The sequence below is a fragment of the Mixophyes fleayi genome, chromosome 6 (genome assembly GCF_038048845.1).
Source record: "Mixophyes fleayi isolate aMixFle1 chromosome 6, aMixFle1.hap1, whole genome shotgun sequence".
Lineage (NCBI taxonomy): Eukaryota > Metazoa > Chordata > Amphibia > Anura > Limnodynastidae > Mixophyes > Mixophyes fleayi.
Genome location: NC_134407.1, coordinates 218,121,223 through 218,148,685, shown reverse-complemented (window position 1 = coordinate 218,148,685; position 27,463 = coordinate 218,121,223). Strand labels below are relative to the sequence as shown.

Sequence of the window (27,463 nt, the reverse complement as noted above, 5' to 3'; positions counted from 1 at the left end):
CAATAATAAGGTGAACCTGTGTAATACTGAGTTAAATATACTGGAAGTTTTATATATCCATGGTGTAGCGTTTAACTGAAAACTGGAATCTTAACTGACAGTAAGTAGATACATTGCTCCTCATCCTCTTGATGTGACGTCACCCACTTTACATCACTGTCATGTTAGCTCCTGGGTAAACTAATTTTATCAATGTCCTTTCTATACTTCCATCCGTAAAGATAGTAAGTGCTGATCACAACTAGATTTATCCTTATACACAATACAAAGCTTGTCTGTCGTCACTGACTCTGCTCATCTTCCATTCCAGTCACATCAACTGTTTACTGTCAACAAATGAGCTCTGCATACTCAATAACTATCCTGGCTCATGTCATCTACTCCCTTTCCCCCCAAAGCGTGTTGTGAGTTGTAGTTCTTCAGAGCCTGGTGGCGCCTGAGCGGTCACAGTGCTGCCGCCGAACTACAAGTATTTTTAAGAGTTGGTGAATTCTTCCAGGAGCTCAAACTTGAGAGACTCAAACAGATCGTCCCAGATGACCATATCAGAAGCTTTTTCAGCATCCAACAATAGCAATATGCTCAGGTCTCTGGATAATTGTAAATGCTGCATTACTGCTAGAAGTTTCCTTACATTTCTGCCCCAAATTATGCCTGTTTGATCTTTGTGAATAATGACTAGTAATATTACCTGATTGATTGATTGCCTGTCAGCCCTATTTAAAGCACCTGTTTCCTTACCTGAGTGCCAGATGTTCAGGTCTCCTCTCCTGTGAAAACGTGTTCCAGTCTTGCTCCATTTCTCCTGCTGCTGCAGAGTATTACCACCTTTACCTGCTTCCAGCTCTCCAGTGTGACAGCATTATCCCGCTGCAGGGTATTACCACCTCTACCTGCTTACAGCTCTCCGGTGTTACAGCATTATCCCGCTGCAGGGTATTACCACCTCTACCTGCTTACAGCTCTCCGGTGTTACAGCATTATCCCGCTGCAGAGTATTACCACCTCTACCTGCATCCAGCTCTCCAGTGTTACAGCACCATCCTGCTGCAGGGTATTACCACCTCTACCTGCATCCAGCTCTCCAGTGTTACAGCATTATCCCGCTGCAGGGTATTACCACCTCTGCCTGCATCCAGCTCTCCGGTGTTACATCATTCTGCTGCAGAGTATTACCACCTCTACCTGCTTCCAGCTCTCCAGTGTTACAGCATTATCCCGCTGCAGGGTATTACCACCTCTACCTGCATCCAGCTCTCCAGTGTTACAGCACCATCCTGCTGCAGGGTATTACCACCTCTACCTGCATCCAGCTCTCCAGTGTTACAGCACCATCCTGCTGCAGGATATTACCACCTCTACCTGCATCCAGCTCTCCAGTGTTACAGCATTATCCCGCTGCAGGGTATTACCACCTCTACCTGCATCCAGCTCTCCAGTGTTACAGCATTATCCCGCTGCAGAGTATTACCACCTTTACCTGCTTCCAGTTCTCCAGTGTTACATCATCCTGCTGCAGAGTGTTACTATCTACACGTGTTCCCAGCTCTCCAGTGTTTCAGTACCTCATAATTACACCTATTAGCTACCATCTTCCTCCTGTGACTTGATTTTCCTCTCGTTCTCGCTTGTGACCCTCCTTGAGAACCGCAACCTGCGGTTAGGAAGTCGCAAAGTCCAAACTCTCTTGCGGCGGTCCTGGGTGAATACCTTCCTCTCCGTTAGACTCTGCGCCTCTTGGAGGGTAGTGTCAACTCAAGCAGACCATGAGTTCTTCCAGACCCTAGAGCGTGACACCAACATGACTGTGCCGCAGTGCACAAAGCCACGACTACAAAGACATGGCTTGATGAGCTCGGTGTGGAAGAACTTGACTGGCCCCCACAGAGCCCTGACCTCAACCCCATTGTACACCTTTCCAATGAACTGGAACGGAGATTGCGAGCCAGGCCTTCTCATCCAACATCAGTGCCTGACCTCATAAGTGCTCCACAGAATGAATGGGCACAAATTCCCACAGAAACACTCCAACATCTTGTGAAAAAATCTTCCAAAAATAGTGGAAGCTGTTATTGCTGCAAAAGGGGGACCAGCTCCATATTAAAGTGTATGTATTTGAATATAATGTCATTAAGTCTCTGTTGGTGTGATGGTTAAGTGTCCGAATACTTTTGTCCAGATAGTGTATTTGCCCGGGTGTGAAAATATTTTCTCACGTCTATGGTATAGGGGCAGGTGGTAGGTGGATAGGTAGACGAGTGAATCCTGTCTTAGTGTGGACATCATTGCCAGTTAATTCCAGGTACACTCTCAGCCAGTCAGTGCAGGAGAATAGCCTGTAAGTGCCCTGGTATCATGATAGATGTCAGTAGCATTAATGAGAAGGAGCCAGGCTTTAAAGATTAGATAGAAGACTGATTTGTGGGTATGGAGTTTGTTTCTACTTGTGTATAGCGAGGACGGAAGTAGTGAAGGGGAAATAATACAAGGGAGGGAGAAACAGGATGCTGGAGAGAGACAGGAGTTTGGAGAGAAGTGTGGTGAACGTGAGTAGGTGAAAGAGAAATGGTAAATTGAATAGGCTCATGGTGGAGTGATGGGGATTAGCTGGGGTAGGTATAGAGAGAGTGGATATGAAAAAATGATGCAGATAGTGCAGGGTAGTTGTAGAGGTGGTGGCTCCTTTGCGGTTCCCCTCATGGGGGTAATGGAGAATACAGCCTCTGCAGATCCGACACTTGGTCCCAAAAACAGACAGCTGGACTCAATGGGTCCACTAGCTATAAAGAGATGGCCGTTCAGTAGGTCCTCAGAATAACCTTTATATTTGTGAGAAGAAGACAATGTGGGAGGAAGGACAGAGAGCTGACGTAAGGTGGAGCTAACTAATTGCTGTCCACATGCCATGTATATCACAAATTATTAATCAATTCCAACACTATAACGGCACCTCTCTCTATCTTCTATTTATATTCATACTGTATCTCTATGTAGTTTCCTTTACACATAATTGCTGGATAGTAGAAATGAACCAAGTTAAAATCCACATTTAAAGGGACTTTCAAACTGTGCTCCGGCTATGAGATATGGCAATATGCACTGTTAGCGGACACCGAGGACTCAACTTGAGAAACATTGGTGTAGTAGACACATTTGATCACTGGAAATCACAGTACTTTACAAAATACCGGTCATTCTAGCAAGTGGGCACTGTCAATGGCCCTATTAGTGATCCTAAACTTATGCTCCTTTAAGTGTATCCTTAACTGTTCATATTGTCTTACTTTATTTTGTAGCTGGATTATAACTTTTAGCATTTTAGTTTGATAAAACATTTAGGTTCACAATGTATAAAAATTCCCTTTGTGGGAGGAAGAATTTGGGAGAACCCAACATACATCTCCTCTCTTGTCTCAAAATATATTGTCTCAAAATATCTCCCAACTTGGCAACTCCGTTCTGCACAAGATCTGCGTCTCTCATCCACACTCATTACATCTTCCCATTCCCGGTTACAGGCCTTTTTTCTGGCTGCACCCACTCTATGGAATTCTCTCCCTCGCACATTAACTCTCCTCTGGTCTACAAGCTTTCAAGCATCCTCTGAAAACCCACCTCTTCAGACAAGCTTATAATATTCCTCAACCACCCTCTTAACCTCACTACATTACCCTATTACCACCCGTTATACAACTTCCCCTTGACCAACATTGTTGTGTGACAGGATCATTTAGCTTATGAGTCACTTTTACCTTTGCAGTCTGGCTGGTCCGACTGCAAATGTAGACTTGACCTCATGTGTCAAACTCCCATTGTCCAATAGATTGTAAGCTTGCGAGCAGGACCTTCTCACCTCTTTGTCTGTTTTACCCAGTTTGTTTATTAGTTTACTATGTTTGTCCCCAATTGTAAAGCGCTACGGAATATGTTGGCGCTATATAAATAAATGATGATGATGAACCCTTACAGGTGGTCAGATAAGGCCATACTACACTCTACAACACCACCTTTATTATAGGAGAGTACAAAAGAACAACTGTAAGATATCTAGTTATTACCACAATCACACAATATTCCTTGATCTTTATTGTTTGGAGAAGAAATATAGACAACTTCTACTTCTTCCTTATCATTCGGTGGACCCACCGAATGATAAGGACTCAGAGGTATATCTACTACACTGCGGGTTTGGAAAAATTGAGATGTTACCTATAGCAACCAGTCAGATTCTAGTTATCATATAGTACACTCTACAAAATGACAGCTAGAATCTGATTGATTGCTATAGGCAACATCTCTACTTACTCAAACCCGCAGTTCAGTATGTATACCCCTCAGTATCCACTGCAGAATGCTTCAATACTGTTCACAACGTAACAAGATCTAATGCACTCAGATATAGAGTCCAATGTTACATAGTGTTTCCATCTTCAGATTACTTTATTAGTAAGAAATTGTCCCCCCTGCAATGTTTACTAAATACAATAAATCAGCCATGTCAACCAGTTATTTATTGCGAATATGGTGAGTGCATCTGTTTTAACTGCATTTTAATGGTATTTGAAGCATATAGGGCAGTGTAGGACCTGCATACAATGAGGTACCCTTTATGCTACCTCATTTTATTTAAATGTTTTACAGTTCTTTCAGGCCCTGCATTTACATACTTAAAATAATTTATTGTTAGAATAGATTTTGAAATGTTGTTTCATACTGTACTTGAAAACAGACCCTGCCTTCCACTCTTCTTGTTTTATACCAGAAAAAAAAGGGAAGAAACACCGTTGCTTGGTGTTGTAATATGTTTACTGTTATTTTGTATATACATATTTCTTTGAATAAATACAAAGTGAAAAAAAAAGAAGAAAAGCAAGTAGTTAACTTGGTAATTGGTTGGTAATTATAGATTTTATTACCTTACTTGTGTATCGACCACACTATTGCATTGTCATTTCCATATATGCAATGCACTGCTATTTAATCTACTTATCACTATATCAATATAAATATAGATACAAAATAAAACCAACTTATCCCAAAACATGTTCCATTAGCCACTGTGTAAACTACAGTACACAACATAGGAGTCATAAAAGAAAGGTCAGCAATGAACTTAATTCTAATGTTTAATGTATTACATACAGTCATGGCTAAAAATATTGGCACCCTTGCAGATTTTTCACCATTTCCTCCAGAAAATTGTTAAAACTTAAAAACTATTTTGATATCTACATATGTATTGCTTTGGTTTGCTGTGAAGTAAAATACGAAAAGCAGAAAAATGTACTAAGTCTTAGCGAATTCCACAATAAGCAGGTAGTTAAAAATAGTTAGACACATTCAAGCTGACCTTCAGACACAAGGGGGTAAATGTATCAATCTGCGGGTTCTTCAACACCCGCGCGTTCAGCCTCCTCCGCGATTAAATTTCAAGCGGCGCTGCATTGTAAAGGGAAGTTAACCCTTTACAATGCAGCGCCGCTTGAAATTTAATCGCGGAAGAGGCTGAACACGCGGGTGTTGAAGAACCCGCAGATTGATACATTTACCCCAAGGTGCCAAATCACACTATGCTTCGTCAACTCAATGAAAAGGGGTTATATGGTAGGACGCCCCCATTGCTGAGAGACATGAGAGAATCCAACTAGTTTACCAAAACACAAGCCAAATTCCTTCGGGGAGACTGCCCTCTGGAAATTAGAGCTTTTTGGTGAAGCACAGCACCCCCGTTCACAGAAAGCAAAATGAAGTCTTCAAAGAAAAGAACACCTTCCCGACAGTCAAACACGGTGGAGGTTCAGTGATTTTATGGGGTTGTGGTGCTTCATCTGGGTACCTTGAACATGTGCATGGCATCATGAAACCTGGAGAATACCAGGCCATTTTGGTGCAATGTTGAAACCAGTGTTAGAAAGCTGGGCATCCATCAAAAGTCCTAGGCTTTTCAGCATTACAATGACCCCAAACACACTTCAAAGAGCACCCAGAAATTGTTCAAGACAAGACACTAGACTGTCCTGAAGTGTCCAGGAGTGACTCCAGCTATAAATACCATAGAACACCTGTGGGATCTGTGAGAACATATGAAAACAACAACTGGGAGAAGACACCCATCACATCTGGGAGAACTGGAGGAGTTTGCACAAGATTGGGCCAAACTGCCAGTAGGGAGGTGCAGGAAGCTCATCAATGGCTATAGGAATCAGTTGGTTACTTAACAGTAATTTTGACAAAAGGCTGTAATACCAAATTTTAGGTCAACAATTTTGTCAATGCTATTTCCTTTCATTTTGTGATATAAAAGGTTTTACAGTATTAAATTCAGATGAAGAAAAAGGTTCTGTAATATTAACAGATAAAAAATTGTGGAGACCAAGTACTGTTGTTAATTTCAACTTATGCTTAGAGGAAATTATGAGCTATTTAAAAAAAAACATGAAAGGATGCCAATATTTTTGGCCACAACTGTACCACAACTTGGTCACATCAATTAAAGCACAATGGTCACCGACACGTTGTGGACATTCTTTAGAATACAGCCAATCAATTCATGAAGTATCTCAGTAATGTCATTGGTTCCCAGTGAATTGATAGGCAGTATTTCCATGGATGTTGTTTCAGCCACCACATGGCTACATCCACTGCTTGATTAGTAATATCATGTTTAATTTATAAAGTACCAACATATTACACAGCGCTGTACATTGAGGGAATACAAATAATATACAACATAAAAACAGAAGGTAAAAATGATTCTGCCTAATTGAGGGCAAAGTTTTTATATATAGTAGCAGAATAACAATTGTGGCTGTTGTTGGCGATACATCTTCATGGATACACCTACTGCGCTCGTTCTTAGCTGCAGGATACAGTTATTGTGCTAGTTCCTGGCTCTGGGCAGTTGGTAATCACAGACACTGAGCTAGTTCCTGGCTCTGGGCAGTTGGTAATCACAGACACTGAGCTAGTTCCGGGCTCCAGACAGTTGGTAATCACAGACACTGAGCTAGTTCCGGGCTCCAGACAGTTGGTAATCACAGACACTGAGCTAGTTCCGGGCTCCAGACAGTTGGTAATCACAGACACTGAGCTAGTTGCTGGCTCTGGGCAGTTGGTGACCATTTAGTACGTCACAGCTAGTAAATCCCCTCACACCACTGTGAGATATATGTGTGTCTATGTGACGTAATCCATAATGGAGTGTGGTTTAAGTTTGTGCTTTTAATAAAGTTAGAATTGTCCACATTGCAGTTTGTGAAGTATTTTTTGCCTTTTCAACCATACTCTACCAGAGTGTCTATCAAGGTTGGATCTGTGGGCAAAGGTCCAACCTCTTCCTAATCAAACATGCCCTCCCATGTATAGTCAAATCGGGAATTCCTCAGAAACCATCCATGCTTCCTGGATACTGGGAGTCTGAAGCGTTTAAATGTTTTACAACAAGTCAGAGACAGGCAGCCGTCAGTTTACTGTGCACCATGTAATCTAAACACCAATAACTTGTCCAATATGTAAATGAAAAGAGCCGTCAACATGTCAATTAAACAAATGCCCTTAAGTTTGTGAATCAAGTCCAAAGAGTGAGAGAGATTATTACTACCTGGAAAGTGAAGCCACAAAGTATTTACTTATAAACAATATGTCTATTTATGTACCTAGTGGACACATACATACAGAGTAACATATTGCTTTTAGGAGCTAAGATATAAATGTGTATGGTGGGATGAGTAAAAACTATGCTGCAAAATCCTGGCTACTAATGCAATACCACCCTCTGGATCAATGTAATCTTCAGGAATCTATTTACTAATTGTTACATTTGTGTTTTTATTTTGTTGTGTATTTATGTTCCTATCACTGTGTTGTTGTTTTTTTTATTAATTGTGCCTGGAAGGTGCAAAAGTAGTTACATTAAAATATAGACATGGGACTGTCCTCTGCCACCTCTAAGCATGTGTAAAATTCAAGATCTTTTGCAAAGGGGAATAAAGGCCCTGCAGCCATCCGTTAACCTGGAGAGGTCATCGTAAAGACGCACTGTCCATTTGAACCTCATTTAAACATTGCACATGCTGGCACAATACACGACTGGATCCATAAGGAGCAAAGGTTTGCATCCCTACAGATGCATCTACAACCACCAAGCCCCACGCGTACTTGTATAATTGGGTGCATTTGTACAAAATTACCCACACAGCATCACAAACTTACATATGTTCTGTAGACCCACATTTTTGTAGTTTCATAAATGATCTCAGTGAGATAGTAAGAGATTACAGAACTAATTACAAATAATGTAACAGTGTCCCAGATCCATATTATACCTCCAGTCCATTGTCGTGATTATGTATTACCAATGACTGTATGTAACAACAATGTGTTCTGTTATTCTATTTAGATTACTCTCCACAGTAATAAGTAAACTTCAATAGGTTCCACACAAGTGATCTGTTCCAGTTCATAACACACATTTCAATTATGTCTCTAGATGTGAATTAAATTATTACATAATATACTATGTGCCTGGAACTTTAAATTGCCCTCCACAGCTCAATGATATAAATAAACCTTTGAAAAAACGTCATGTCAATGTATTTATGCATGTTTTTATAATTTATGTTATTATTATCAACAGCGTTCACAATATTTAGATTGCTGCAACAGTTTTGTGTCAATCAGTTCACTGAAATTGCTTTTCTCTTGTATGGATTCTCTGATGATTAACAAGAGTTGATTTTTGTGTAAAACATTTCTCACACTCAGAACATGCAAATTGTTTCTCACCTGTGTGAATTCTCTGATGTTCAACAAGACCTGATTTCCTTGTAAAACCTTTCCCACATTCAGAACATGGAAATTGTTTCTCACCTGTGTGAGTTCTCTGATGTCTACCAAGCACTGATTTCTGTGTAAAACATTTTCCACACTCAGAACATGGAAATAGTTTCTTACCTGTGTGAGTTCTTTGATGTTCAACGAGACCTGTTTTCTGTGTAAAACATTTTCCACACTCAGAACAGGAAAATGGCTTCTCGCCTGTGTGAATTCTCTGATGTTCAACTAGAGCTGATTTATGTGTAAAACATTTTCCACACTCAGAACATCGAAATGGTTTCTCACCTGTGTGAATTCGTGTATGTTCAACAAGACCTGATTTATGTGTAAACCATTTCCCGCATTCAGAACATGGAAATTGTTTCTCACCTGTGTGAGTTCTCTGATGGGTAACAAGACCTGATTTCTCTATAAAACATTTCCCGCATTCAGAGCATGGATATGGCTTCTCACCTGTGTGAATTCTCTGATGGGTAATAAGACCTGATTTCTGTGTAAAACATTTCCCACACTCAGAACAGGGAAATGGCTTCTCATCTGTGTGAATTCTCTGATGTGTAGCAAGACCAGATTTCTGTGTAAAACATTTCCCACACTCAGAACATGGAAATGTTTTCTCACCTGTGTGATTTCTGTGATGTTTTACAAGAGTAGATTTGTGTGTAAAACATTTCCCACACACAGGGCATGGAAACTTCTTACCTGTATGAATTCCCTGATGTACAACAAGGCCTGATTTCTGTGTAAACCATTTCCCACACTGAGAACATGGGAATGGTTTCTCGCCTGTGTGCATTCTCTGGTGTATAACAAGACCTGATTTATATGCAAAACATTTCCCACACTCAGAACATGAAAAAGGCTTCTGACCTGTGTGAATTCTCTGATGTTCAACAAGACCTGATTTATGTGTAAAACATTTCCCACAATCAGAACAAATAAATGGTTTCTCACTTGTGTGAATTTTCTGATGTTTTACAAGAGCAGATTTATGTGTAAAACATTTCCCACATTCAGAACATGGAAATGGTCTCTCACCTGTGTGAATTCTTGTATGTTCAATAAGAATCGATTTATTTGTAAAACATTTCCCACACTCAGAACATGGAAATGGTTTCTCACCTGTGTGAGTTTTCTGATGTCTAGTACAGATTGACAGATGAATAAAACATTTGCCACATTCAGAACAAGGAAAGATTTGATCATCTGTATGAGCAGTACTATGTTTAGTAATATCTGAGTTGTCAGGAGAACATTCCTCATGATTAGAGGTATCAGATAATATATCTGCACTGTCTAGTGGCTGTATATTTAGGTTAATGTGCTTTTCTGCTGAATAATCTATTGTGATCTTATTATCTTCTGTTTTAAAATCTGATGACAAAATGAGACATCCCTCCGAGGCATTCCTGCTTTTCTGTCCATCTGCTGGAAATAAAATAAATGAATAGAATAGTAAAAAAAAAATTTTCCATTTGCTACTATTACAGAGTTTAATTTATTCAGTTTCAACCTCAATTTCCATTCTAAATGTGCAAACAGCAAATATGGCTCTTTTTTTAAACAGATAAAACATTAGCTTGAAATACCACAACCACATTACCAGGCACATTGCATAGAAACAGACACAGTGACTGCAGATTGCACAGTCACATTGGACAAGTCCAGCTAAAATGCAGAATTTGGGAGTAACATTCCCCAAGCTCATATTGCTCAGCCTGGATCATAGGACAGGGAAACTCATTACTCAGTGACTTTGTTCAACCACAATGCTCATCCAGACATTGTCCTCACACACAAACACTGGAGCCTAGTAAGCAGGGTATACATTGGTTAGATTAGCTGCACGTACTATCTATGCTATTCAAAGTTCTCCAGGTGGACACACAGGGAGCAAAACAAAACAATTAAGCTGCCTCTATATGTCCCTCTGTTCAAGCTCAGGTAGAATATCCCCGCAGCCAGAGTCAAGCTACTAATTTAGGCTGAAGATTTGGTGTAGACATGTAAGGAAAGTGAAGGAGAGCAGCAGAACAGAGCAGTACAGGGGAGGAGGACACAGACAGACAGCAAAGAGGGAACTATTAACACAGAATGATGCCAGCAGAGAGCGGAGGAGAGTATCAGGACAAAGTAGGAGAAAGGAGCAGGGCACAGACGGGCAACATTAGCAGAAAGCATAAGGGCAGAGCAGGATACAGAGACAGATCAGAAGATGAAGAGCGACAGTACAGAGCATCAACCACAGAGATTTGAGAGGATTTGCCAAAAATTGCGTGTGGGTGTGTGGTTATATATCTGTGTGTTTGAGAAGTAAAATATGTGTGAAGTGAGTGTTGTAATGGGGCGTGTGTGATCTTAGGGTGCGGGGAAATCCGTGTTGCTTTGCTTTAGTATAGCAGTGTTAGTATATACATATTGAGAAACTAGCAATCATATATAATTACACAAGGAAGATAATAGGTAATTTTGCATGTGATAGTGTACAGGGAGCATTAGAATTAATGTCACATGATAGTTCATATGGAGGATCATGGGTAATGTCACATACGGTCTCATCCCAATGATCAGTGATTGAATCACTATGGTGACGTCCCTTGTACTGATTTATGAAAATCGACAGACTGTTGGGAGGAGACTGGTCACATCTCTTAGCCAATGAAATGATGGGAGGAGGAGAACAGGTATCTAATAGGGGCTGATGGCTCCTGACTCCCACACCTTAGACACAATTTTTCCTTATTAGTTTGCAGTGAGGGTGTAGAATAAATGTGACTTCTTTGTATTAAATGTTTATTACTCACCTGTGCTGGTATCTGTAGGGATTTCCTCCTCCTTACACTGCTGATCACCTCTCACGTACGTCTCTTCTTCTCCCTCTATGTTTTCTACCTTAATATTAGTCAGATCTTCACCCTAATTAAACCATACAACAATAACACATTAATAAATTAATTAGTTAAGAGTAAACAGTAGAATATCCGTGTATAACACACTCTGCTTCTTCTACAGATCATATAGTGAAAAGTCAATTTGGTATTTGGTGAGACCCTAAATTCCATCTACCTGATACTCCTGTGGGATCCTGGGATTTTCCACTGAACCAACCAATGAATAAAGAGGACGGGGACATCTCTCTGGGGTATTTAGGTTACTGGATCCATCTGTAGGAGACACACAGTGACTGAGTACATGGGTTATATAATCTAACCACCCCATAGCCTGACATGGAAAGCAGGAATTACTCTATACTGGAAAACCAGATATTAAGATCCATCTGGAAAATGCAATGAAGTCATGGAAGAGCTCTCACTTTAACCACAAGTAATTCTGTGAAGATGCGGTTTGAGAAGATCGGCCTCAGTATGAGTAGGAAATGTACAGTATAAAGTTGGGAGAGGTCACATGATATCTGTGTGTCCAAGTATTTCACTGACTGCCTGGACCAAATGAAGTAAAAAGAGGACACAGAGGAAACATGAGAAGCTGAACGATACTGTTAAAAGCTTGGACTTTGGGTTTAAATGTAATTGAGCTTTTAAAAAGCATACAGTTCTTGTATGAGGCTGGGGATAGAGATGTCTGGCAAAGTAATAGAGAAAAGAAGGTCATCTACAAAAGCTACAACTTTATGGTGAATAGGGCCTAATGTGATCCCTGTGATGTTTGGGTTTTCTCCTCAAATAAGCTATTCCAATAGGAGAATGGACGTCTGTGTGGTGCCATTTACATAGCAGTCCTTTAAGTCAATACTCTTCCCACTAGGTCTTTAGAGCGTGGTTCAGGTTTGTACCAACACAAGATATCAAATTACAGACACCCTGTTCATTGTTGAATAGCCCTTCAATGCATCATAATCTGGTGGAAACAGCTGAAGGTTGCACTCCTCCATCTCACCAGGCCATATAACATAATTTGGTTATTATATCTCCTAACCTGAAGCAATCTGTGGAATAAGTCAATAACAGTCTATGTAATGGCCGTCTGGTTTTATAGGGAGTTAAAGATGCTGAATAAGAAGAGTACAAGCCTTCCAGGTCCACAGATTTAGGAAGCCCTCACACACTAATATTGTTCTGCCAGTGCCTGTTTCTAAGTTGTCAAAATGAGGGTGAGTAGTGTGGATGTAAGTTATCTGTATCTCTACTGCTTTATGATAAGAGGAGATATCATCTTCAAAAGTCCCATCTGTCCTCTTAACCCCACAAATCATGTTCACCAGCTCATGGTGATCCCTTCAAAGTGCAGACATTTTTACTTTGTGAGTGTTAGCACCTTTTTAATGAAATGTTACATTTTTCTTTGTAAGTGAGCAAGTCCAGATATTCTTTTCTTAGCATCTTAGGGATTATCAGTAGACAATGCTAAGGCCATTGTTTAGAGGGTATTGAGGAGGAGGAGGCAGCACAGTGGCCTAGTAGTTAGCACTTCTGCCTCACAGCACAGCGGTCATGAGTTCAAATCCTGACCGAGGCCTTATCTGTGTGGAGTTTGTATGTTCTCCCTGTGCTTGCGTAGGTTTCCTCCGGGTGCTCCAGTTTCCTCCCACACTCCAAAAACATACTAGTAGGTTAATTGGCTACTATCAAAATTGACCCTAGTCTGTCTCTCTCTCTGTCTGTATGTGTGTGTATGTTAGGGAATTTAGAGTGTAATCCCCAATGGGGCAGGGACTGATGTGAATGAGTTCTCTGTACAGCGCTGCAAAATTAGTGGCACTATATAAATAACTGATAATGATGATAGGAGTGTGTGGGTTTCTCTGGTTCCAGCTAGGTCTGCTGGTGAGAAACCTTCAATACACTCTTGAGCAGGACTGTTTTTCTGGGCAATATGTTGTTTCCCCTATTAGATTTGCCCATGATCTGCAAAAAGCCTTTGAAATACACTGTACTGTCAGGAAAGGTGTATTAACTTAAACAAACTGTGAACTCATTATAACTTATAACTTTACATGTAATTACATAGATAGTTGTAGTGCTAGTATACAGCTTGCCTCAAATAAAATGGAGAATATAGTTATTATAGAGTACAGCATATACAATTATTATTACTACTTCACAGGGAGTATCAGGGAAAATGTCAACGTGATAGTGCACAGAGAGAATCACAAGTAATGTCACATGTTATATCATTACATTGATCAGTGATTGAATCACCATGGCAACATCCCTTGTACTGATATATATGAGAGTGTGGGGTGGACAGTGTAGAATAAAAGACAGTTATAATGACTGAACATGGAATGTGACTTTTCTATAATAAGTATTTATTACTCACCTGTGCTGATATCTGTAGGGATTTCCTCCTCCTTACACCGCTGATCACCCCTCACATATGTATCTTCTTCTCCCTCTACAACTTCTACCTTAATATCAGTCAGATCTTCACCCTAAATAACCCAATAACAATTAAATAACACAATGTCTGGGTTCAATAATTCAGAAGAATCAATCAGTGTATAAGACACATACGACGCCGCTAAAGATCATACAGTGCTTTAGAATTGTGAAAGTTCGGGAGACCCTAAATTCCATCTACCTGATACTTCTGTGGTATCCTACGATCTTCCTCTGGACAATCCTGTGAATAATGAGGACGGGGACATCTCTCTGGGCGTATTTGTGTTGCTGGATCCATCTGTAGGAGACACAAAGTGACTGAATACATTGTTTATATGTAATTATCAGATGATGTGTGTATCTAGGTGACCCTCAAAATAGCTCTCTCCTTTACAATAAACCAAAGTCTCTTGTGATGCAAATCTGGTGATTCTCCATCATCATGTCCTTAATCTTGTGTCCTTCTAAATACTCCCACTGCTCCATGGAGAAATAGACAGTGACATCCTCACACCTTATAGGAACCTGACACACAATGATACAGTCATCACCCAGACACATCTCCTGGTGTTACTGTATAATGTCCCATTCCCAGCAGTCACCTCTCCAGTCAGCAGCTGAATGATCTTGTTGGTGAGTTCTAGAATCCTCTGGTCATTGTCTCTCTCATGTATCAGTGACTGAGCTGGAGGCACCGTGATGGGGCTCTGGGTCCTGCTCAATCCTCATGACACACAGGGATGGCTTCTTGCTGTCTCAAGTTCACTAGATATATTCTTCACTGCTGTTTAACCCGGTGTATTGACAAACGTTTATTTGTCCTGTTTTCCCTACTATGTGCAGCACCGGACAGTAGGGAAAACAGGACAAACATAAAATAGGGACAGTACAAGTTAGGCAAAATAAATGTATACTCAGTTGAGATGGGAGGCTGACCTGGGAGAATTTATAGATCAGAAAGAGTGGGCTGATATATTTGAGTGGGTGCTCTATGCTCTATTATTATTCACATTCAAGAGGACACATTTAAATTACTCCACAGGTAGAACCATGATACCTCTAGGCTTCATAGTATCGTTCCTCAAATCTCTGATACCTGCTGTGAGCACGCTAGTACTTTCCTGAACATCTGGTGGAGCTGTCCCAAACTCCAATCCTTTTGGTCTACAGTCATCTCCCAGGCTTTTGCTGTTATTGGCTCTACTTTTACCGCAGATAACAAATACATGTTGCTTCCCTTATCCATTCCTGACCTCTCCACACATTCCCACAAATTACTCAGACACATCATGTGTGCAGTAACCTGTCATCTGGAAGAACCCTTCACCTCTGGTACTCCTCTCTGCCTGCAAACCTGTGTGGCCCATATACGAAATGTAGAACATAACCAGCGTCCAGAGAGACTCTTCCGTTTCCTTCCACAAATTCTGAGCTCCCGCTCCCTATAACAAGCAGCCGCTTCTCCACCTTTAAAAATAAACAAAGATCTGGGGTCTTTTCTACCTCGCTACCATAACATTTGACGCACTCTCTCTCCGGTGGTCTCCCCCCCTCCATATCCTCCTTATTCCTGACCTTTCCCTCTCCCACCCCCATCTCTTTTTATTTTCATCCGATAAATGATAAAATTCTGCACCGCTGTTACTCTATTTGTGATGTTATATTTATATGGTTTCTTTACTCACAATCTTTCAATTTCATCTATTGCTGTTTGTTTCCAAATTGTTACCAGCGCCAGTCTTACTTACGATGTACCAAATAAATAGAATTTCCAAAAACAAAATAAATGTATACATAAAAAAGGATAAGGAGGGTACTGCTCAGGAGAGAGCTTACATTCTAATTTGAAGAGGGCACATCTCCAGCTAGTCCCTGTTTTAGTAACAGAGAGGAGTGTTGTAGCTATGACTTTCCCAGAATCCCTCACCTCTCCAGTTAGGTCCATGTTTTATTAAAAGAGATAAGATTGATGTCACTATAATATTGCCAGAACCCCTCACGTCTCCTATCGGGACTAATTTCTTTTTTCTTTTAATTCGCTTATTTGCATCGTGCACCCCTAAAAATAGGTTTAAAAAAATAAACAAAAAGTTCACAGCGTTCTGTCAATTCAGGAGCCCCCCAAAATAAGAACCTCTTCATCCCAGACCCTTGAGAGCAATGTTATACAGAGCCTCTTCACTGCAAGGCTGGGGGTAGGGGGGAGCCTCTTCACTGCAAGGCTGGGGGTAGGGGGGAGCCTCTTCCCTGCAAGGCTCGGGGTAGGGGGGAGCCTCTTCCCTGCAAGGCTGGAGGTAGGGGGGGGCCTCTTCACTGCAAGGCTGGAGGTAGGGGGGGGCCTCTTCACTGCAAGGCTGGAGGTAGGGGGGGGCCTCTTCACTGCAAGGCTGGAGGTAGGGGGGGCCTCTTCACTGCAAGGCTCGGGGTAGGGGGTAGCCTCTTCACTGCAAGGCTCGGGGTAGGGGGTAGCCTCTTCCCTGCAAGGCTGGGGGTAGGGGGGGGCCTCTTCCCTGCAAGGCTGGGGGTAGGGGGGAGCCTCTTCACTGCAAGGCTCGGGGTAGGGGGGAGCCTCTTCCCTGCAAGGCTGGGGGTAGGGGGGCGCCTCTTCACTGCAAGGCTGGGGGTAGGGGGGAGCCTCTTCACTGCAAGGCTGGGGGTAGGGGGGAGCCTCTTCACTGCAAGGCTGGGGGTAGGGGGGAGCCTCTTCACTGCAAGACTATTTTAAGGAGCCGCTGCCTGTACAATGTATTAGGCTTTCTAAAGCGCTTCCTTAAAATAGCAGGTTAACAACAGCAAACATAATGTGTAGCTTGAAAGTGACGTTATTGTTACCTGCCGGCTTCTTCATTCGTCGGCAGAGGTTCCAGTCACCGTTTCCAGCTGTCAGTATTACCAGTGTGCCGGGGAATACACCTTCAGAGTATTCCTGTCGGGGTATCTGGTATCGGCGATCTGGTCATCGTAAAAACGTACCACACCCATGCAGGAGGCCTGGCGCCTTTTCAAACTGTATTAAGTACACTTTGTGGCTTACCAGTAATATCCTTGTATTGAGAAAGGAGATGTCAGCCCAGGACTGTTACAGGTTAATTCACAGACTGCTTAGAGACTATTTCATACTAGAAAGTCCTGAGGAATAAGAGGAGTAACATGTCTTTTCTTCCTCATCCATATGTGACTATATTTCAGTAAAGCATTGGGCCTGTGGTCTCACCTCCGTCACCCTTATCCACCTCCCCCAGCCTGAGAAGTGTAGACTGAATAGTGCAGTATTATATGATACAATACTATGCAATAGGATAGATGGGACTGTGGATGCTGTAATTAGTACATACTCAGCACTATTAGCTGTGACCACTGGTGCACATCAAATCATGCAGGAATTCTTGTTAGTAGAAGAACAAAGGGCCCTCACTCTCAGATGTTATATTCAGTGCCAGAAATAGATAAAAGTATAGAATATACCTGACACTAATGCAATGCAAAGGGGGAAATACATTAATGCGATAAACCAGTGGTTCTTGGGTTATATAAAGGTCCCCTACACACACCAACCAATCCTCTTGCTGAAGCCTACAATGTGACACTGACGGAGAGTTGGAGCCTGTCACATTGTCAGCACATAATCTGTATCACTGTAACACATTCCCTGCAGACTACTATTCCAAATACTACAACACTCTAAGATTTCACCAAGTCCATACACACAGAGCATGTATTGCACAATCGTAATAATACAAAGTGACTGTCCACAGGATATTATAATGGACACAGCTGATCATGGAAATGCATCTCCCCCAACAAACCATTCTTCCCAACTGCCCAGTATCAAGCAGAAGAGTCACAATTTGAAGAGACTCTCCTGTTGTTCAGAATGCAGTAGACATGGAGAAGTATGTCCCATTTACTGCCACCCTGACACTGGTGCATGTGGTATTTTTGGGGTTATTTTAGTAGGGGGCAGGGAGATTTGGTGTGCTCTACCATTTCTAAAGCACGAAGCAAGCCCCCAAGTGATGTGACATACCACCAGAATTGCATGGTCAAGCCCCATTGTTGTCGGTATGCACATTATGTGCCAACAAGATTAGAGAAAATGTTGGGATGTAAGAACAGACTCACCTTCAAGCACAAGTACACCAATCACATCACTTCCCTAGCCTATTCACAAGAACACGTACACCTGTGACAAATCATAGCACACCTACAAACACCTGGCTATAAACATGCACCACTAGCTCAGATCTTCTTGAGCCTCCATCAGTTATCACATCTCATCCCCCTCCTACCACCCCCTTAATCCTTGCGGCTACAGTCAACACATTCCAACACCCCAACAGTGGATAACTCTTGTGCAGTGCCCTCCACTCACTGTCTCCTCTTGAGCTCCAGTAGTTGACGCTCCTTCCTCCTTGGGCACATTTATTAACAGCTTTCTGTACAATCCTGATCCTCCCACCAATGACTTCTAATAAAACCTTACACATCATGTCCTTCTACAGCCCATTCATTACCACTTTTCCATTCCACCCATTAACATTAACCCTATTCCTGTAAAAATGAACAAGCACATCAGCAGCACCAGTGATAGTTTTCCTTGTCCATTTCCCTCCCCCTCTTCCCCCCACTTGGACTAGACAGGAGTAGTAGATAAGATCTATAGAGACCAGCTGCAGCTATGCTGCACACAGCAGGTCATCAGCCTGTCAGTGTCTCCCTGGTGTAAGAGGTGATATACCAAGTGTTCATTAATATCAAGGGATTTTTCAGCAATATGTTCTTCTGTGCCGTACATATCTTCCCCTTCTCTCCCATTCCAGACCCTCATTTTCCATTCACTGTTCTCCTTCTCTGTTGTGCATCTCTATTTGGGCTATTTATGGTTTGAGGTTAGAGTCAGGTTTCAAGATGTTTCACAAAATGGTGGGGTGTGTCCGGGTCCCTGAGTGTTCAGCTGCCACATGTGCAGCGGCCATCTATAAATGGACTCTGATGCCGGAAAGGGTTAATAACCAGCGCCGGAGAAAGCTAAAGCTCCGGGGCCAAGTGCCGCATGCAGAAGCAAGTGTGTTAATGTTTAAAATGTAATAATATATACCCAGCGCGGCAGCCTCTAAGGGGTTAAACCCAGTGTAAAATCATCTACTCAAGTAAATTAATAAATGTATGGTGTATGGGCGCTACAGCACTGTAAACTATCCAGCGTGCAGCACCAGAGGGGTTAACCTCTCATGGTTTGACCTGTTGGGGTGCAACAATTTACATCAAACAGAACAAAAAAGTTTTAAAAAAAAACAAAAACCACTTGCATACAATTATAGACTCTATGGGCCTGATTCATTAGAACACGCATCCTAAGCGAAACTCGCGCTCAGTATTCCACGCATGGATTTAGGCTTTGCGTGCGCCCGAATCTCTTGATATCGGGTGCAGGGCTTTCCCATGTTTCTCACTGACAGCGTGAGGTTGGTTGTCATTATGGCAGGGGGATCCCTGCTCCATGTCCTCCAATAGTGCCACCATCCCTGGCTGGTTTGCCTAGTGCTGGTTTTTCTGAATTCGAGGGGACCCCACGCTTTTGTCCTTCCGATTTCACGGAAACCAGCACTAGGCTGGCAGCACTATGTTTAATAGCATTAGGAGGGGGGGACCTCATGCATTTTTATTTCACATTTATTTTTTACGCTGTATAGAGCCGCCGATTCAACTTAGACTAGTCCCATAGCTGAGGCACATGGCAGAAGTGGAAGGTTACTTCCACGGTCGTAGAGCTTGCTGCGTGTGGCACCTAGAGAACGCCCATTGCCTGCTCCTAAATTGTAGGCTGTAGTAACTGTCCTTTCTGTGCGCTATTGCACGGAAGAGGGCTGCTTTACCCGCCGTATCTTCCGTTTCTGATCATGTGCAGAGTTATTTTGCGGATACGCTTAAAATTGGTTGATACGTGCCTTGATGAATCAAGCCCTATACCTTTATCTAAACTATAGTAAAAAGAAAAAAACAAACAAACATGTAGCATTTAAATATACACGAGAAACTGGTGAATACTTTTTAGGACCTACTGCTAGTGGGCCTTTTATAACCTTAAAAAATAATCATTGTTGAGTTGAAAAATTGATAAATTATAATTTTACTATAATATTACTGTATATATTTTTTTCTAATGTTATCCAACTAGTAAAAGCATATTTATTTTACAATGTGACCAATATAAACCCCCATCTGTCTTGAAAAGAACTATATAAAAATACCCTACAGATGCTCTTATAAATATGCAACCTGTTATGAGTTATTATACATAACATGACCTGTTCCAAGCAGGCAGGGGTGTTGTGGACGCCTCTCCTCTGTGTACTTCCTCCTCGGATGTACTGGGAATTTCACAATGGAGGGGCATTGACCATACTTGCCAACTCTCCCGGAATGTCCGGGAGACTCCCGCATTTTGAGAGAGTCTCCCGGACTCCCGGGCGAGTGTGGCAAAATCCCGGATCTGCCCACTTCCTAGTGAAGTGGGCAGAATTAGGTCACAAACGCCGCGATTCCTGGTGAATCGCTGCGTTTGGCCCCGCCCCCTCTGTCAAATGACGCATTTTGCGTCATGACGTCATGGGGGCGGGTCCAAAATGACACGGATTTTGGAGGCCCGCCCCCCCATGACGCCCACCTCCCCCGCAGGCTCCCGGATACCAACATTGTAAAGTTGGTAAGTATGGCATTGACATGAGGATAATCATTTATACTTTAAAGACTCTCACAGCCACTGGCATTGTCTGAAAGAGTCTCTATTGTTTAGTAAAACAAGAAATCCTGAAAACAGTCTAAGCTCAATGAGCTCAGTCCTTTGTTAGATAAACATGATCTGTTTGTGTTCTTCCCATAAAAGCATCCCCAGCTCAATCCACAATTGAATTCTATTATCTGTACTCCTTTCTCTGACCACTCAGCAAGTACATATTTGTTTGCAGCAGCTGCTATAACAACAGGATAACAGAGTCTGCTCCACTAGTATTATAATAAGAGGATACCAGTGTCTGCTCCACCTGTATTCTAATAACAGGACACCATTGTCTACTCTATCTGTATTATAACAACATGACACCAGAGTCTGAACTTTTGTTTTATAATACCAGGATACCATATTCTGCTCCAATTATACTATAATAACATGACACCAAAGTCTGCTCTACCTGTATTATAATAACAGGACACCAGTGCCTTGAACCTCACTTTCGCCTGGAGCCAGCGAGGAAAGTCACTCGCTCTCTGAGTTCCCGTCCTTGGCACTGTAATACACTTCCATTCAGTCTCGGGCTCTGCAATTTCACACTGTGACATCCAGACCTGGACCAGATCCTGCTGCCTATGGCCTCCCTTCGCACTTCCCAGCCCATGCTGCCACCTAAAGCCCTCTGGTGTAGCATTGCCTATGGCTCTCCTCCAGACCTGGACCAGGTCCTGCAGCTTCCAGACCCCAGCCTGATCCTGCAACAGAATCTAGTAGCATGAAATCTCCCTCTGCACTTCATGGCCTGTACTGTACCTGTGACCTCCTCTCCAGTACCAATTATCACTCATCGACTTCCTGTGGTCTTAGACCTACCACGAGACCCCCCCTTGATGGCTAAACACTCCTGAGCCCTACTACCAGAGTCCTACCCCCACTGGATCATCTGCTGACATCAGAATCGCTGACATTTGCCAGTTTGATGCCTACAACTGAGGCTTATCCTGCCATGCTCAGCCTGCCTTCTCCTAGTCAAGCTATTGTCCTGTATTGATGGCTTCAATCACTGAGCCAATTGAGGTCATCAAAACTGTAACCTATACTATTTGACCAGACCATTTTCTTGCACTGATGGCCACCAGCCTTGACCTTACTGTCTGCCCGGGATTTTCCTTGACACCCTGAGCCTTCCAGACCCCAGGCCAGAGCTCACTGACCACCCAGATTATTCTTCTCCCTGTCTTCACCCCCATCCAAGTTTCAGTCCCCCACCCCTTACTCTCTTCCTTACTCCTATGCTCTCTGCAACAAACTGTCCTACAACCACAACCTCCAACTCTTTTAACCTCCTCGCCATCACCGAACACTGGCTGTCATTCACTGGCACCAATTCCCCATCTGCTCTGTCCTATGGGAGCCTTCCCACTTCACCGTCCAGGTGGCGGTGTGGGCATCCTTCTTTCTCTCATTTCCACATTTAATGTCATTCCCTCGAGCCTCACTGTCTTTGTCGCTCTACAAGGTTCACTCTATCCGCCTCTTCCACCCCATCCATGTGTCTACCACCTGCCAGGTCCCACCAACCAAGTTCTTGATAACTTTGCAGACTGGCTTCCCCACTTACTCTCCTCAGACATCCCCTTCATCATCCTGGAAGACTTCAACCATTTCACCGAGAACCCCTGTGAACATGCCACCATCAAATTTCTCTCCCTCCTCACCCACCCATTGTCTCAGTCACTCACTCATGCGATTTTGTCTTCCTACACCTCCGATTTCTACTACTCTTTCGTCCCTTCCAATTGCCATCTTCTCGTGCCTCCTGAACCCCTTCTGTCAATCAAATCCTCTCACTAAACGCTATCTTTATTTCCTAGACTCTAAAATCTTCTCCTCCTTGCTTGAATCATTCCCCTTCCCTTAAACCGCCCTGGCCCTGCCCTGACCAGGAAGTCCAACTCTTCAACCATGCCTTTCCCTCCACCAGCCACCTAGACCAGCTTCCAGTTTTCCAGACCTCAGAACTACAAATATACTTGGCTCTTACAAGAAATGCACCAGCACTGCTCAACTTTTTTGGAAGACATATCGCTCACTCGCCGACATCCTCCACTTCAAATTCATAATTACCTCCTAAAGCCTCTCCCTCGACAAACTATCCTTCTTCAAGTCTCTCAACTTCTCCCAGTCTTCTAACCCCTGCCGCCATTTCTCCACTGCCCTCCCCATGTTCCAAGTCACTGACCTTGTTTTCTTTTTCACCTCCATAATTGAAATAATCAGATGTGGAATCTCCTTGTGTCAAGTGTCCAATGCCACCCAATAGTTCTCCCCCTTCCCATCCATCCAAACCACCAAGTACCCCTTCCCCATCATGGAAAAAGCAGTCCATACTCTTCTTCTATCCTCTCCACCCTCAACTTGTCCCCTGGATCCCATTGTCTGTCTCCACCTTGGCAACCTGTTTAACTTACCACTCTGCACAGGTATCTTCTCCTCTTCCTTCAAACATGCTCTCTTCCAATTTCAAAAATACTATTCTGGACCCTGCCTCCCTCTCTAACAAACGCCTTATCCCTCTTCCCTTTGTCTCCAAACTACTTGATCATCATTCCATGTCAAGTGATCCAAAGCAAATTACCTTACCATTTTCTATTATTCTCTGCACACACATAGTACTAGAAGAGAAGGTCTCAAATCTATAAAAACATGTTTTATCTCATATAGTTTTTTAGTTATAAGAATTTGAATATCCACAAACTTTGGCACTTGTGAGCATACAAAAAACGAATTCAGTTTAGAACTTCACAGTCATTCATTTGATGTTTGAGGAAATTAGCATTTCAAGGTAACCGATTCAAAAACGTAAAAATCAACTTCCAGAAAACATATGACTTAAAATTATCAAAAAGTTTGTGCTTATTCCTTAATAGTTAAATATTGTCCTTACTAAATTTAAATTTGGGATATCGATAGGATCTTATAATTTTAGTCAGTGTTGTTATAGCAACACATGAAAATGCCTGATTTTGCACTTTATTGCAGTCAACTTTCAAAAATGGAAGAAAGAGGGTTTATTTTTTATTCATAAATATATTTATTTAAATATCTTATGCTACCTTAGAAAAAACAACATTTACGAGTGCATTACATTATTGTTGAGACTTTATTCCTCTAGAATTATGTATGAAATTGAAAAAAAGACAAAACCTGAAAAATTCTTTGGCTAATCTAATATAATAGTATTGTTTATATAGTGCTACGAAATTAAGCAGCGCCATACAAAGAACAGTTTCATATTAACATGAATCTTGCCCCATTGGAGCTTACAGTCTAAATTTCCTAACACACAAGCACACACAAACACACTAGGGTCTTTTTTGCCAATTAACCTACCAGTATGATTTTGGAGTGTGCAAGGAATCCAGAAGACCCACACAAAGAGAACATAAACACTCCACACAGATACGGCCTTTGTTGGAATTGCTCTCATTTCCCCATTGCAGTGAAACAGCGATGCTAGCCACTGTGCCACCATACTGAATCATCTGAGTGAATTGTTTTCACAAATTTAAAAGCAGTAAGAACCAGGACTCAGTGGGGGTCAAGACTTGGCCTTGTATGCTCAGTCATGTCTGAACATGTTTCAACCTGCATCAAAAGGTCACCTGTGGGGGCAGATTTATCAAAACTAGTGAAAAAGAAAAATGGAGGTGTTTCCCATAGCAACCTATCAGATTATAGCGATCATGTTTCTAGTACATTTTAGAAAGTGATAGCAAATATCTGACTGGTTGCTACTGGCAACATCACTACTTTATCTTTTCCCAAGTTTTGATACCAACAATAGGTGACATCACTGATGTGCAATTTTATTACAATGACACCAGAGTCTCATCATCATCTATTTATATAGCGCCAGCAGATTCCGTAGTGCTTTACAATTGGGGACAAATAGTAATAAAACAATACTGGGTAACACATACATACAGAGAGGTAAGAGGGCCCTGCTCACAAGCTTACAGTCTATGGTCTCCTCCACCTGTATTACACAGACATGATGCCAGAGTCTCCTCCACCTGTGTTATACCGACATGACTCCAGAGTCTCCTCCACCTGTATTATACCAACATGATCCCAGAGTCTCCTCCACCTGTATTATACCAACATGATCCCAGAGTCTCCTCCACCTGTGTTATACCAACATGATCCCAGAGTCTCCTCCATCTGTATTATACCAACATGACCCCAGAGTCTCCTCCACCTGTATTATACCAACATGATCCCAGAGTCTCCTCCACCTGTATTATACCAACATGACCCGAGTCTCCTCCACCTGTATTATACCAACATGACCCCAGAGTCTCCTCCACCTGTATTATACCAACATGACCCCAGAGTCTCCTCCACCTGTATTATACCAAAATGACCCCAGAGTCTCCTCCACCTGTATTATACCAACATGACCCCAGAGTCTCCTCCACCTGTATTATACCAACATGATCCCAGAGTCTCCTCCACCTGTATTATACCAACATGATCCCAGAGTCTCCTCCACCTGTATTATACCAACATGACCCCAGAGTCTCCTTCACCTGTATTAAACCAACATGATTCCAGAGTCTCCTCCATCTGTATTATACCAACATGATCCCAGAGTCTCCTCCACCTGTATTAAACCAACATGATTCCAGAGTCTCCTCCATCTGTATTAAACCAACATGATTCCAGAGTCTCCTCCATCTGTATTATACCAACATGATCCCAGAGTCTCCTCCACCTGTATTATACCAACATGATCCCAGAGTCTCCTCCACCTGTATTATACCAACATGATCCCAGAGTCTCCTCCACCTGTATTATACCAACATGACACCAGAGTCTCCTCCACCTGTATTATACCAACATGATCCCAGAGTCTCCTCCACCTGTATTATACCAAAATGACCCCAGAGTCTCCTCCACCTGTATTATACCGACACGATGGCAGAGTCTCCTCCACCTGTATTATACCAACACGATCCTAGAGTCTCCTCCACCTGTATTATACCAACATGACACCAGTCTCCTCCACCTGTATTATACCAACATGATCCCAGAGTCTCCTCCACCTGTATTATACCAACATGATCCCAGAGTCTCCTCCACCTGTATTATACCAACATGATCCCAGAGTCTCCTTCACCTGTATTATACCAACATGACACCAGTCTCCTCCACCTGTATTATACCAACACGATCCCAGAGTCTCCTCCACCTGTATTATACCAACATGACGCCAGAGTCTCCTCCACCTGTATTATACCAACATGATCCCAGAGTGTCTTCCATCTGTATTATACCAACATGATCCCAGAGTCTCCTCCACCTGTATTATACCAACATGATCCCAGAGTCTCCTCCACCTGTATTATACCAACATGACGCCAGTCTCCTCCACCTGTATTATACCAACATGACCCCAGAGTCTCCTCCACCTGTATTAAACCAACATGACCCCAGAGTCTCCTCCACCTGTATTATACCAACATGATCCCAGAGTCTCCTCCACCTGTATTATACCAACATGACACCAGTCTCCTCCACCTGTATTATACCAACATGACACCAGTCTCCTCCACCTGTATTATACCAACATGACACCAGTCTCCTCCACCTGTATTATACCAACATGACACCAGTCTCCTCCACCTGTATTATACCAACATGATCCCAGAGTGTCTTCCATCTGTATTATACCAACACGATCCCAGAGTCTCATCCACCTGTATTATACCAACACAATCCCAGAGTCTCATCCACCTGTATTATACCAACATGATCCCAGAGTCTCCTCCACCTGTATTATACCAACATGATCCCAGAGTCTCCTCCACCTGTATTATACCAACATGATCCCAGAGTCTCCTCCACCTGTATTATACCAACATGACACCAGAGTCTCCTCCACCTGTATTATACCAACATGATCCCAGAGTCTCCTCCACCTGTATTATACCAACATGACGCCAGAGTCTCCTCCACCTGTATTATACCAACATGATCCCAGAGTCTCCTCCACCTGTATTATACCAACATGACGCCAGAGTCTCCTCCACCTGTATTATACCAACATGACGCCAGAGTCTCCTCCACCTGTATTATACCAACATGATCCCAGAGTGTCTTCCATCTGTATTATACCAACATGACACTAGAGTCTCCTCCACCTGTATTATACCAACATGATCCCAGAGTCTCCTCCACCTGTATTATACCAACATGATCCCAGAGTCTCCTCCACCTGTATTATACCAACATGACACCAGTCTCCTCCACCTGTATTATACCAACATGACACCAGAGTCTCCTCCACCTGTATTATACCCACATGATCCCAGATCCTGCTCCATTAGTTTTATAACAGAAGGACATCAGAGTCAGCCCCATATGTATAATAATAATCCAACATCGGGATCTGCTCCCCATGCAGTAAAGTGACATCAGAGTCAGCCCCCCTTTTATAGTAACAATAATAATATCATTACCTGCTGCCAGACACAACAATGTCTTCTTCTAC

The 27,463-nt window shown here is 42.5% G+C and overlaps 1 protein-coding gene across 1 annotated transcript; it reads right to left on the bottom strand.

The window, feature by feature from the left end:
• Positions 1 to 5,507: 5,507 nt before the first annotated feature.
• On the bottom strand, positions 5,508 to 27,463 carry LOC142159903 (uncharacterized). Its single transcript, XM_075214764.1, is given in 7 exon segments — positions 5,508 to 8,862; positions 8,864 to 10,263; positions 11,640 to 11,751; positions 11,902 to 11,999; positions 14,116 to 14,227; positions 14,377 to 14,475; positions 27,432 to 27,463. Coding segments are annotated over 6 exon segments (2,055 nt in total). The 5' UTR covers positions 27,432 to 27,463; the 3' UTR covers positions 5,508 to 8,628.